Source organism: Haliaeetus albicilla, chromosome W (genome assembly GCF_947461875.1).
Source record: "Haliaeetus albicilla chromosome W, bHalAlb1.1, whole genome shotgun sequence".
NCBI lineage: Eukaryota > Metazoa > Chordata > Aves > Accipitriformes > Accipitridae > Haliaeetus > Haliaeetus albicilla.
This window is the reverse complement of record NC_091515.1, coordinates 36,495,614-36,509,962: the sequence shown is the minus strand read 5'-3', so window position 1 is coordinate 36,509,962 and position 14,349 is coordinate 36,495,614. Positions and strand designations below refer to the sequence as shown.

The window sequence follows — 14,349 nt, the reverse complement described above, 5'->3', positions numbered from 1 at the left end:
ACGGGGCTTAAGCAGGGTCACCTCCAGCATTTGCATGTAAGCAAGGAAGTGCCTACAAGGCACCATTACGGAGAAATCCCCAAAACCCCTTCTGGGGAGTCAACATGCTGGGGGTGCCTCTCTGAAGTGCCTGTACACTAATGCACGCAGTATGGGGAATAAGCATGAGGAGTCAGAGATGCGTGTGCAGTTGCAGGGCTACGATCTTGTTGGGATCACGGAGACGTGGTGGGATGGCTCCCGTGACCGGAGTGTTGCAATGGAGGGCTACGGGCTCTTTAGGAAGGACGGGCTGGGAAGATGAGGAGGGGCAGTGGCCCTTTTATGTGAGACAACAGCTGGAATGCACGGAGCCCTGCCTGGGGAGGGCTGATGAGCCGACTGAGAGCTTATGGGTAAGGATTGAAGAGAAGATGGGTAAGGGTGGCATTCTAGTGGGTGTCTGCTATAGGCCGCCCGACCAGGAAGAACAAGCGGATGAGGCCCTCTACAGACAGATAAGATGGGAGCAGCCTCGCGTTCGCAGGCCCTGGTGTGGCAGTACACTCCCCCCACCTCCCAAGCTGGAAAACAAAACTTCTCCAGGCAGGGAGAAGAGGAAAAAAACCCCTAAACCCTAGAGGCCGCAGGTTGAAATTTGAACTGGCCAATCGAGACGTGCCAGGTACACAGAGGTGACCTTCTTAGCCAATAGCGATTAAATGACCACAGATCAGATTCGACAGGGGTAGCAATGGGGTCCCGCCGGAGGACATGTTGGAATCAGTCCTCCTCGGAGCAGCGGGTCTGCAGTCAGGGTCTCCCCCTTGGGTCGGGGCACCGCCCGAGGTAATTCCTCGAGGGAGAGAGCCCTCATCATCTTTTAGGTGAGTGATATGCGTGTTTTGAGTCATCATTTTTAAATCTTAAGGATTCTTAAGTCAGCTGTGTAGTATTAATACTCTTTACATCATTGAGCCTGTGGTTTTATAAAATGTTACCAGAGATCTAACTAACTTTTGCTGAAGAATAAATCTGAGCTTTAACACCTGTTGGATTTGATTGTGCATGCCTCCGTAACACCTGGTCCTCACGGGGGACTTCAACCACCCCGATATCTGCTGGAGGGCCAACACAGCAGGGCATAAGCAATCTAGGAGGCTCCTGGAGTGCATTGACGACAACTTCCTCACCCAAGTGATAGAGGAGCCAACGAGGAGAGGTGCTCTGCTGGACCTCCTACCGACCGACAAGGAGGGGCTCGTTGGGGATGCGAAGGTCAAAGGCGGCCTTGGCTGCAGTGACCGTGAGATGGTGGAGTTCAGGATCCCGAGAGGAGGGAGGAGGGTAAAACGCAAGCTCACGTCCCTGGACTTGAGGAGAGCCGACTCTAGCCTCTTCAGGGATCTGCTTGGAAGCGTCCCGTGGGATAAGGCCCTGGAGGGAAGAGGGGCCCAAGAAAGCTGGTTAATACTGGAGGGTCACCTCCTCCAAGCTCAAGAGCGGTCCATCCCAACGAGCAGGAAGTCAGGCAAAAATGCCAGGAGGCCTGCGTGGATGAGCAACGAGCTCCTGGCCAAACTCCAGCACAAAAAGGAAGCCTGCAGGGGGTGGAAGCAAGGACGGGTAACCTGGGAGGAATACGGAGACATTGTCCGAGCACGCAGGGCTGAGGTTAGGAAAGCTGGAATTCCCACCTGGAATTGAATCTGGCAAGGGAGGTCAAAGACAACAAGAAGGGCTTCTATAAGGGCTTCTACTTAGTGGGCATGGTTGAAGGTTGGACTCGATGATCTTAAAGGTCTTTTCCAACCTAAACGATTCTATGATTCTGTAAGTACATAGGTGACAAAAGGAAGGCTATGGAAAAATGTGGGCCCTCTGCTGAATGAGGCGGGGGGACCTGGTGACACAGGACATGGAAAAGGCTGTGGAACTGCAGCGGCCCCTTCTCTCCCTTCCCCCCCCCGCCAGTACCTGCCGCCCTTTCTCTTCTGTCCTGGGACTTCGAGGTGACCTGCTGAAAGAAAACGGCGTCCACCTGCCGCAACTGCAAGGCTGCGGCTGCAACCCAAACGGAAGCACTACAGCCTACCTGTGCTGACGTCTCCCCACAAACAGACCTCCCAAGGACTGATATAGCTGTCTAGACCTCGGGCCGCATGGAGCTCCAGTACCTGGAAGTCCCCCTAGCACCCGAAGGCAGCGGTGGATGTCATAGCTGCAAGCGTGCCCAGCTGGAAGATCTCCTTGGACAAGTAACTATGCTACAAGAGGAGCTCGACAGGCAGCGCGGTATCCGGGAACGCGAGCAGGGGATCGATGCGTGGTATTGTACGCTGTCCCGGGCTGAGCGACAGCCTGCCTTTAAGGCTGCGCAAGAGGAAGGTAAGCCTGAATCCAACCTCGAGCTGACTGATGCAAGGCACTCACGAGATGAAGGAGACTGGATGCTTGTCTGTGCTTGGGGTAGAAGGAAGAACCCTCCCCCATCTCCTGAAGTGTCCCTACATAACAGACAGGATGCTCTGGGGTTGGAGACTGAAGAACACGTGAGTAACGGACAGGATCCAGGACAAGCCAACCATGCAAAGCTGACCCAACCACCCACCCGCATTAGAACCAGCGCCGCCAGAAAAGCACGCAAGGTATTAGTAATTGGAGATTCCCTATTGAGAGGCACCGAAGCACCCATTTGCTGTCCAGACGATTTCTCTAGAGAAACCTGCTGCCTACCAGGAGCTCGCATTTGTCTAGAGAAGCCTGCTGCCTACCAGGAGCTCGCATTCGTGGCATCACTGAGAGGCTGCCGAGCCTGGTGAACCCTGCGGGTTATCATCCGCTCCTACTATTCCGAGTAGGGTTTGGCGAGGCAACTTAGAACCCTCCCAAGAGACTATATGTCCCTCGGAGCAATGTTAAAAGGATCGGGAGCACAGGCGGTGGTCTCCTCTATCCTCCCAGTCAGAGGAAGGGGTCCAGGAAGGAGAAGACGAATTGAACAGGTGAATGCCTGGCTGCGTAGCTGGTGCCATGCTCAAGGTTTTGGCTTCTATGATTGTGGATCTACCTTTGAGAAGCCGGGTCTGTTGGGAGCTGATGGGATTCACCTCACCAAGCGGGGCAAGAGGGTCTTGAGTTGGAAGAGTTGGAAGCCACTGTGCAGAAGGAGCAGAAGGGAGCTGGCAGCTCTTTAAGGACATTTTTCTTAGCGCTGTCGTGGTTTAACCCCAGCCAGCAACTAAGCACCACGCAGCTGCTCACTCACTCCCCCCCCATCCAGTGGGATGGGGGAGAAAATCAGGAAAAGAAGTAAAACTCCTGGGTTGAGATAAGAACGATTTAATAGAACAGAAAAGAAGAAACTAATAATGATAATGATAACACTAATAAAATGACAACAGTAGTAATAAAAGGATTGAAATGTACAAATTATGCGCAGGGCAATTGCTCACCACCCGCCGACTGACACCCAGCCAGTCCCCGAGCGGCGATTCCCTGCCCCACCCACTTCCCAGTTCCTAAACTAGATGGGACGTCACATGGTATGGAATACACTTTTGGCCAGTTTGGGTCAGGTGCCCTGGCTGGGCATGAGAAGCTGAAAAATCATTGACTCTAGTCTAAACACTACTGAGCAACAACTGAAAACATCAGTGTTATCAACATTCCTCACATACTGAACTCAAAACATAGCACTGTACCAGCTACTAGGAAGACTGTTAACTACATCCCAGCTGAAACCAGGACAGCGCACAAGAGCTCTCGATTCCCATGCGTAAGAAATCAGGCAAGGAAGGCAGGAGACCAGCGTGGCTGGGGAAGGACCTTCTGGTCGAGCTGAAGCGCAAGAAGGAAATGCATAGGCAGTGGTAGCGGGGACACGCATCCTGGGAAGAATATAGGGATGCTGCCCGGGCGTGTAGGGATGGGATCAGGAAAGCTAAGGCACAGCTGGAGCTGAATTTGGCAAGGGATGTGAAGAATCATAAGGAGGGCTTCTACAGGTGCGTTGGTCAGAAAAGGAAGAGTAAAGAAAACGTACGCCACCCCCACCCCCCTCCGATAAAGACGACGGGAGATCTAGTGACAACCGACATGGAGAAGGCTGAGGTACTCAACGACTCTTTTCCTCCCTTTTCGCTGGCAACCACTGTTCCCACATCTCTCAAGTCCCTGAACCTCAAGGCAGGGACTGGGGGAACAAAGTCCCTCCCATCGTAGGAAACGATCCGGTTTGAGACCTCCTGAGGAACCTGAACGTACACAAGTCCTGCACCTGGGGAGGAACAACCCCATGCACCGGTATATGCTGGAGGCCGACTGGCTGGAAAGTAGCTTTGCAGAAAAGGACGCGGGGGGCTCCTGGTGGACACCAAGTTGAACATGAGCCGACAACGTGCCCTTGCCGCAAAGAAGGCTAAGGATATCCTTAGCCCGATATAGAGGAAAGCGGGGTTTATGTATGTTACAATACAGTTGTGTAGACCAATCAAATTGCTCACTATCCCCGGGGGCGCAGGGCACCACAGGCCACCCTTGGGCAGCTTTGGGGGCACTGCCTATTTTTCTAAAAGCCTCCTACCCAGCTTAGCGCAAATCCTATCTTGATCTGCCCTCCAGCCCTCCAGCCACCAGTGCTGAACACAGGCTTTGTATTTTATTTTCTCCCAGGAGGCGTGCAGCTTAGAAACATCTGCAACTGAAGCGGGGCTTTCAGGGAACAATTTAGAGCAACTTCTGTTGGTTCTGCGAAATGTTCTGAAAAGTTAAGGCCTGCCCTGCCCTGGCAAAAGCAGTCATTTGACTGGAGGGAGCAGCACCAAAAAGCCACAAGCACGTTTGGGGTGGACTTGATGCGGTAATAAATAACAAGAAATAGTACTTCTAGCTACAACAGCCTCTTCTGAGACCTCGTTGCCCGCCCGCAGGGTCGCAGCACTACACGGCACAGATTCCTCCGCGGACTCGCCCGACGTCGTCTCCCTCCGCGCCCCGGTCGGATCCCTCCGCGCCCCGGGGGCACGCAAACTCCCTGAGCCCCGGTAAGCGCCAGGTCGACGAGGGCGGACCCGCCAAGGGGGCGGGGACAAGCGGCAACGACAGGCGAGACAGCCAATCGAGACGCGGGATCGGCCGGCGGCGATCTGGCGGCCCAATGGGCGCCGCGGAGGGCCTGGCCGAGTGGAGGAAGCGCGGGGGCGACAACGGGCGTTGTCGTGGCTGGCGAGATTGTTGGGGCGCGGGCCGCCCGGCCCGGTGGCGCCACTACTGTCTTCGGAAAGATCACCGGCAAGGCGCTTCCCCGCCAACGTCATCTACGAGGACGAGGAGGTAGCCGCGGCTTTGCTCTGTGCGCGGTTCCTCTTCCCTTCCCCCCCCTCCCCCTCCCCCCGCGCTCGCAGGCACCCTGAGCCGAGGCCCCGTTGCGCGGTGCCTGGGAGCGCGGCAGGGCGGGTGGCGGCGTTGCTGCGGGTGGGTGGGTGGAGGGACGGGGGACGGACGGGGCCTCTCTGGGTTGTGGCGCTCTCTACTGCACCATCCCTAAAACATCGCGCTTCTTCGGTACCCCCCCCCGCCCCCGGCTGCTGCGACGTGTGCCGGGTTTCCGGTGTTGCCCGGCTCGCCTCGGTTCCCAGCCCCACCGCGTCGTGTGCGTGCGCGCGTGCGCGTGCGTAGAGGAGAGCCTCTGACGGTAACGCACTTGGTGGCAGCCGCAGACGTCTGCCGCCTGATATCCCTTTGGCACTGCAAGTCGCGCAAAGTTTGCTGCCGAGGGATGGGAGTGGTCCTGCCTCGTGTGGGATGATAGTCTTGAAACCAGAGTAGCGACCGTAATGAGTTAGTTCTGCATAGGAGAAATGCAGGTCTCTGTGCCTCGTAACAGCATTATAGAGATTTCACAGTTCTGCTGTGCTAGGCTTTGGTTCTGAACCCCCAAACCGGATTATTAAAGCAAAGAATTACAGCTTTTCTTATTTTTCTTAACAAAAAGCTAGAAACCGGTCATCCTGCGGGCTGCAAAAGCTTCCCAGATCTTGTTTCTGTGCTGAAGTGGGACCGTGATAACAGCATGCTTGCGAGGTTCGCGGATGCTGGTGCACCACAACGTGCTAGGAACTAGAGTGAGCTGCTTAGACTGTGGGGAAAAAAATGCAGCCGTTGCCTACACGATGTTAACTTTAAGTTAGTATCCCGTATAATTTTGTTATTAAAATGCTGAAGATTAACAGTTAGGGATGCCTTCTGCTTTTGAAGGTAGGGTTTATGGGCAATACAGAAGACAGGCTCGTACTAGGCGCTTGCAGGCTTCCTGGGATTATGCTTTTGTTCAATACTTGAGCTCCCTGTCGCATGGAAAACGAACGGCCGCTGATCTTCCACTTCACCAAACTCTTTGCTGGTTCAGTTAAGCCGTTTGTCTCCTGCCTCTGTGGTGGACCACATCGAATAGAAAAACTGCTTAGGAAACGATCAGCCCAAATTGAAACATACTGGAGGTCGCTAATCTGAAGTACTGGCCCGTCTCCTTGCCCCCATCATCTTGCGTGCACTTCTGGAGGGGGCTCTGTAAATACGTTGTATTTTGTGTATAGAGAGTATTAATATCGTGTAAGAAAAATCAACGTTTCGGCTTGCGTTTGGGGTATCTGGCAATCTGCTTCTGTACGAGTTCGGTGGGGCGTATTGATTTGCTTAAGCTATTGCCTTTCTCTGAAGCCAATTGCGTTTTAACTGTTTACTCTTCCTCCAGCGCCTTGCGTTCCGTGATCTTTCGCCCCAAGCTCCGACGCTTTTCCTAGTCACGCCTAAGGAGCCAATTATCGGGTTATCTGACGCAGAAGATTCTGGTGAATCTGTAAGTACTGCGGAAGCTTTCTGTGGGCTAAACTGTACCTGTAATTAGTTCCTAATTTACTAGGCTCTCTCTCCCACCCCCCCTTTCCCTCTTGATAGGGCACACGCAGTAGGCTATTGTGGGTTTTCTGGCGCTATAATCTTTTGCCTCTAGCTTGTAATGGAGTTGAGCTTTTTGGCTAAAAGTAGCGATATAAAGCAACGCTCCTCCCTGGGTATGTACTTCTGGTGCAAAATGCAGCGTTGTTTTGGAGCGCAGTCTGATGCCTGTCGTCGTGGTTTAGAGTAAGAGTAGTAGTACTTCCTCTAATACGGAGAAGAGGGCTTGGGGTTTTTGGCAGGTCAGGGGTGAGGAAGGGCAAAGCTGGTTGAGAGGTGCTGGATGCTTCACTCTTGGCTGTGAAAGTCAAGTTCAAAGACTTTGTAAACCCACGCAAAAAGCAGCCTAAAGTTTATTTTCCACCAGAATTGCTTATGTTGCCTGAAGATATAATGGGGGCTTTAACCCGGAGACAAACTTAGCTTCTGTGGCCGCTTTGTAGTCCGTTACTGTCCAGCTTGAAAAAAATTGCATGGCTCTTCCCACCCCCCCCACCCCCCCACACACACAGTGTGCATAATCGGTCTTTGTAGCTTTGCTTGGAAAATGTCAGTTGCAGGCGGGCGGACAGACGGTAATTTGAAGCGCAACGGTTGAACTGCTAGGAATTGGCTACCTGGTTTCTCTGGGTGGTTCTCTGCTCTCAGTCCTTCCCTTCCTGCCCTCTCCCCTCTTTGTGTGTGGCTTTTTATTTTATTTATTTATGGGTTTGTACTTCCTTCTCCAGCTTCTTGGGCATTTCATGATTGTTGGCAAGAAGCGTGCTGCTCACCTGGGCCTGACCAATGGATTCCGGATGGTTGCGGATGAAGGGCCCGAGGGCGGGCAGTCTGTCTGTCACGTACATCGACATATTCTGGGTGGCTGTAAATTGGGCTGGCCGCCTGGCTAAGATTTTTGCACCGCAAGAGTTGCTGCACGTGTACAAATTGCCACTGAATGGATTTCGTCTGTTGCCCGTCAGTCTAGTAGCCGCTGTTGACGTCTAATTTTTTGTGACGTGTGTCTGTGGAAGGTAATAAAAGCTTTGAGCAGCAGTTGCACAATAAAGATTTAGCATGGGGATATCACCTCTGTCTTGTGCGTCTTACTGAGGGAAATAGTTCTGCAAGTTAAAATGGTGTCTCCCCGGAGTGTAAGTATGTGGAACGTTTCAGTCTGTTAACAGCGTTCTATAGACAGATAATGATTTGCCTAGTCATTTGAAGCGTGATGCTGGAACCGCTTAGCAGTCTCCTGCGTCGTGCAGGAAGCAAACTCTTAGCTTTTTGGAAGTGGTACGCAAACGTACGTAAAGCCAGTGTAGGCTGCTGCTAAAACTTTAGAAAACGCTGTATGTGACGCTACAGGCATGCCGTACAAGGGTGGTTTCGGCACAGTGCAATGCGGTGGAAGCATCCAACTCCTGTTGGAGCGCTTTATCAATGGCTGTGTGCTAAGGCCCCGTTGATATCCCTTTTCTGGTGAGGAGGGATATGGTAGGAGAAAAGAGTCGGTCTGAATGGCAGCTGTGGTGCTCCATAGCGCAGTGGAATATCTCTTGTGTCAGTTTGGGTCAGCTGTCCTGGCTCTGTCCCCTCCCAACCTCTTGCCCACCCCCAGCTTACTGGACTTTGGGGGTGGGGGTGGTTGGAGAGACAGCCTCCGTGCTGTGGGAGCACTGCTCAGCAGTAGCCAAAACATTGGTGTGTTATCAACACCCTTCTAGCTACAACTACAAAGCACAGCACTATGAGGGCTGCTATGGGGAAAGTTACCTCCATCCCAGTGTGGCAGGTATACCCACCCCGACAGGAAACAAAACTTCTCTGGACAGGGAGGAGAGGAAAAAAACCCCAAACCCTAGAGGCCGCAGGTTGAAAGCCGAACTGACCAATCCGACACGCGTCAGTACGTGGAAGTGTTGACCTTTTGGCCAATGGGGAATAAACCAACCACAGGTCAGATTCGACAAGGGTATAAATGGGGCCCCGCGGGAGGACATTTTGAGTCAGTCCTCCTCGGAGCAGCGGGTCTGCAGTCAGGGACTCTCCCCTTGGGTCTGGACGCTGCCCTAGGTAACTCCTCGAGGTTGAGAGCCCTCATCTTGTAGGTGAGCGATATGCGCATTTTGAGCCATCATTTTTAGACCTTAAGAATTCTCAAGTTGGCTGTGTAGTACTAATTCCCCTTACATCATTGAGCCTGTGGTTCACTAATGATATCGTGGTTCTAACTAACTTTTTTACTGAAGAATAGATCTGATTTTTAACACCTGTTGGATTTGATTGCGTGAGCCTCCGTAACATTAAATTGGCGTAGTCGGCAGGATGATGTTAATAGAGGAATTATTACGGAGGCACGGCTGTAGCCCTTCTCCCCCAGGTATGGAATGGGCAAAGGAGAAGTGGTCCGACCCAGCAGCGGTCGTGGAGAGAATAGAACAATGCCGCGGAAATAGTCGAGATGGCAAAGGCAAAGGCAGTATGTGTGCCATCCTAGGCGCCTGCTTGGTTCAAGCGCAAAACCAAAATAACGATTCTGACAGACTGGCAAAGGATAATTCTAAAAAGCAATGGGAAATAGGTTGTTTGAAGGCGGAACTGAAACGAGAAAAGGAGCGGGCGCGTCTATTAGAACGAAAGATTGAAATTATGCTCGCGCAAGCAAAAAAGCCCCCCAGTGTTACCCAAATCTGAAAGTTAATTACGGGCACGGACCCTGAGGGTTGGGATGGGGACATTTGGGGAGACTCTGATGAAAACAGCTCTGAAGAGGTAGAGGACTTGGAGGAAAGGGACGTGCGACCCCTTATTAAAACAGAAAGGCACACGGGTCCGCACGGTGGGAACCCCCGAGCCACTGTCCGCACGACCCCTTGGACGGTGGACGGGACCCGAACTCAGTGAATTACAAGCTAAGTTTTCACGCAAGCCGGGCGAAACCGAAACTGAGTATTTGCGGAGGGTTTCTTTAACTGGGGGAGATCGGATACTATTGAGTGATGACAAAGCAAGGGGGTTCTGGGGACCGGGAGTGTTTTTGAGTGACGGACCGGCGGGTGATCAGTCGATAACGTCCCGAGTAGCCTATTGGGCTGGGGGTGTGGACCCCAAGGAGAGAGGAGAACCTGTTACTATCCGGGTAAAGGGACTGTCGGAGGTAACGGAGGGAGTGCAAAAGGCGGCCTGTGTTCAGGCCATGTACGACAGAGGGCAGCAAGGGATAGCGATGGCTGTACCGGTGGACCCCCGCCACCCCTTAGACCCCTTATTAGAGGGCTGCCGGATGCTTTAAAAATACACGTCCAGTCCCTCAGAGAAAGAATTCAGGGGGCCATCGAGCGCAATCAGCAGAACCCGCCCGCGCACGGGATGACCTGGGCGGAAGTACTGCACAGCATAGTAGTTCACGGGCGCGAGATGGGATGGGCGGAGCCGAGCGGTGGCGCAGAGGGTAACAGGAAGGTCCGGCAAGCCAGTCGTAAACGCCGCCCCGAACGGCCTCCCCCCCGGGAGCCTGAGCCTCCTTCCCGGGGTCGGCCGGGTCGGAACTACGATCCCGGAAGGAATGGTCTCTGGCGGAAGGCATTGGCACTGGGGGCACCCCGAGCCATGCTGCACGGGCAGGCCGCTGACGACATCCGGAAGCTGGTGGAATTGCTGGAGGGGAAAACTAGGGACCAAAGGGAAGCGCCAGCAACCCCGCCCCCTCGGGAAGAGAAACTGAACCCTTTCGCGGCACTGCGAGGGGAGTTGGAAGGGCTAAAAAACTAGAAGTTGCGGTCTGGGGTTCAGGCCGCCCAATGCGCGTGGCGGATTCTTGCCAATGGTCTGCTGATAAGGAGCCTTGTATACACACTCCTGTGGGTCCAAGACGGATAAGTTTAGAATTTTTAATTGATACGGGAGCCCAAATTAGTGTTTTAAACAAACGACAAGCTAATGAGCTAGGGATTAAACCATCGAGAAAGACTATAAACATGATGGGAGGGACAGGAGCAGCAGAAAAATGTCCCATAGCTCGAACTCAACTTTGGCTACCTGGGGAAAAGAGAATGACTGCTGTGGAAGTGGCTTTGAGCCCCTATGAGGGAAATATACTGGGATTCGATGTGCTGGTGGGCAAACAGTGGTACCTACCCAATGGCAGGGTGTGGAGCTTTGGGGGCAGAGGGGCAGGGGCTACCCATGTGAAAACGTTGCAGGTTGCTCCTGCACTATCGCAATCTAAGGTAACCCGTGTCTCTCAATACCTGCTGCCAGCTGCTGCCAAGCGGGGTATTTCAGAAGTAATTAACGATCTTGAGAAGAGCCAGAGCACAAGTTGTGGTGGTTTAACCCCAGCCAGCAACTAAGCACCACGCAGCCGCTCACTCACTCCCCCCCACACCCAGTGGGATGGGGGAGAAAATCGGGAAAAGAAGTAAAACTCGTGGGTTGAGATAATAACGGTTTAATAGAACAGAAAGGAAGAAACTAATAATGATAATGATATCACTAATAAAACGACAGCAGTAATAATAAGAGGATTGGAATATACAAATGAAGCACAGTGCAATTGCTCACCACCCACCAATTGACGCCCAGTTAATCCCTGAGCGGCGATCCCCTGCCTCCACTCCCCCCAGTTTATATACTAGATGTGACATCACATGGTATGGAATACCCCGTTGGCCACTTTGGGTCAGCTGCCCTGGCTGTGTCCCCTCCCAACTTCTTGTGCCCTTCCAGCCTTCTCACTGGCTGGGCATGAGAAGCTGAAAAATCCTTGACTATAGTCTAAACATTACTTAGCAACAACTGAAAACATCAGTGTTATCAACATTCTTCTCATATTGAACTCAAAACATAGCACTGCACCAGCTACTAGGAAGACAATCAACTCCATCCCAGCTAAAACCAGGACACAAGTCGCATACATTCCCCTTATAATTCTCCTGTTTGCCAGTCCGTAAACCGTATGGGAGGTGGCGACTAACAATTGATTATAGGAGATTGAACAATAATACCCCACCATTTATCAGGGGATGCAACGGGTCTGTGGAATGCCTGACAGTTCAAGAACAGTGCGACCTTGAGCAGCCTGTAGTGTATCCTTGAAAGTCTGGAAAGATCCGAGAAGAGTGGTACAAAAACAAGATAGTGATAAGAAGAACCGTCCTGATGAACTCACCAATCATGAATTGTTAGTTACTAACTAAACCAATCATATACTAACACATACTCTGAAGAAGGGGATAAAAAGGTGTGTTAGAACAATAAAGTATCCATTTTGCATGATCTATTACTTGTCGTGTCCGTCTTTACCGTGACAAATGGTGACTCCGATGCATCTGAGCGAACAGATCATTCAACGGCAATAAATCCAGCGCTAGCAAGAAGTATACCGGCGGTGACGAGAGCTGCAAAAGAGTATACTAGCGGCGAGAAGAGCTGCGGAGACAGAGCCCGGTGAAGCTGAGAGCAGTGGGAATCTGCCTGGTTCGGACCTGAGCCTAGACACCTAAAAAGGTGAGTGTCCTGGTTTCAGCTGGGATAGAGTTAACTGTCTTCCTAGTAGCTGGTACAGTGCTATGTTTTGAGTTCAGTATGTGAAGAATGTTGATAACATTGATGTTTTCAGTTGTTGCTCAGTAGTGTTTAGACTATAGTCAAGGATTTTTCAGCTTCTCATGCCCAGCCAGGGCACCTGACCCAAACTGGCCAACAGTGTATTCCATACCATGTGACGTCCCATCTAGTTTAGGAACTGGGAAGGGGGGGGCAGGGAATCGCCGCTCAGGGACTAGCTGGGTGTCGGTCGGCGGGTGGTGAGCAATTGCCTTGCACATCATTTGTACATTCCAATCCTTTTATTACTACTGTTGTCATTTTATTAGTGTTATCATTATCATTATTAGTTTCTTCTTTTCTGTTCTATTAAACCGTTCTTATCTCAACCCACGAGTTTTACTTCTTTTCCCGATTTTCTCCCCCATCCCACTGGATGGGGGGGAGTGAGTGAGCGGCTGCGTGGTGCTTAGTTGCTGGCTGGGGTTAAACCACGACATTGAGCCACCGGGGACCAAACTGTTAGAATGGGGCAGCAATTAACTAAGGAAGAGGAGACAATTTTGTCTACCTGGAAAGCCCTATTAAAAAGAAAAGGGGTTAAAACCCCAGAACAAAGCCTGAAAAGGATTTTGATATGGTGTAAGATGCAAGGCTTTGCAGCCACAACAGTTACTGCATTCAGTGTGGGTGCATGGCAAGCAGTGGGATGGAAAATGTTTGATGAGATCTCTAAAGGACAGAAAGAGCTGTGCAAGTTGGCTATCATATGGCTTTTATTAACCGAGACTCTGAAAGAATGGAAAGCAGAATGTGATGCGAAGGATCAGCAAAAGAAAGATGAGAAACCAGAAAATGTTAGCAAGGGAAAAGATTCTGATCAAGTAACAACTGAAGCCGATGCTGCAGTATCAGCAGTTGCAGGCAGAAAACCCCTCACGGGCAAAATCAGATCATGCCCTTATCCACCTCCTCCTCCTCCGCCATTAAATACCTTACTGGGCGATGAGGGGCCCTCCTCACCTACTGGTGCAGCAGCGGAAGGGGTGACTCCATCAGCCCCCCCGAGGAGAAATATACGGCGAATCCGGCGAATAACACCAAGCCAGAAAGTGAGAGCCGAAATGAAAGTGAGGCAGAAGACGAAGCTCTAATTCACACTATGCGATCTCTGCATCTCGCAGATAAAACCATACTGAAAGAACCCCTGCCATGGACTCTCCCCCCATCCACAATAACTGTAGTCCCAAGATCCCCTGATCAATTTTGGGAGGGAGTTAAGAGATATGCTGCCGACACTGGCAACTGGGATCTAGTAGAACGGCTCAGCCCGTGCTCTCTAACACCAGCATTTCTAAAGCCTCTAGATAACGCATCAGAGGCTCCTGCTACATTTCCTGTTTTCAAAGCTGCTGCAGGCACAAACCAGCATGATGAGCACAATCCAATCGTCTGGAAAGTAGTGCAGGATTTGCAGAATAAAGTACAAAAATTTGGAATCAATTCTCCTGAGGTGATGCAACTTATTCGAATAATCAGCACAGATCTGCTGTGTCCATATAACATTATGCATCTCGCACAAGTGCTGTTTCAGCCCGTACAATTGCAAGTGTTTCAATCTACTTGGAGGCAGATGGCACACACAGCAGCACAGCATATTTTACGACTGCCACAGGGTGACCCGAGATTAGGCCTTGGAGAGGATGCTTTGCTTGGTGAAGGGCCGTTTAGTAACCCTCAGCTGCAGGCTACATGGCCTCCGATTGCTCTCGAACAGGCACAAAATTTAGGGCTTATGGCATTAAAGCAAACCATGGAAATGGCAGCTCCGAGGCAAAAATACATCGCTAGCCACCAAGGCCCCAGAGAACCCTTTTTACA

The 14,349-nt window shown here is 51.7% G+C and overlaps 1 protein-coding gene across 1 annotated transcript; it reads left to right on the top strand.

Moving 5' to 3' along the window:
- Positions 1 to 2,141: 2,141 nt before the first annotated feature.
- On the top strand, positions 2,142 to 8,007 carry LOC138683414 (uncharacterized). Its single transcript, XM_069775131.1, is given in 5 exon segments — positions 2,142 to 2,627; positions 5,019 to 5,282; positions 5,284 to 5,313; positions 6,734 to 6,838; positions 7,665 to 8,007. Coding segments are annotated over 5 exon segments (1,050 nt in total). The 3' UTR covers positions 7,830 to 8,007.
- The last annotated feature ends 6,342 nt before the right edge of the window (positions 8,008 to 14,349 follow it).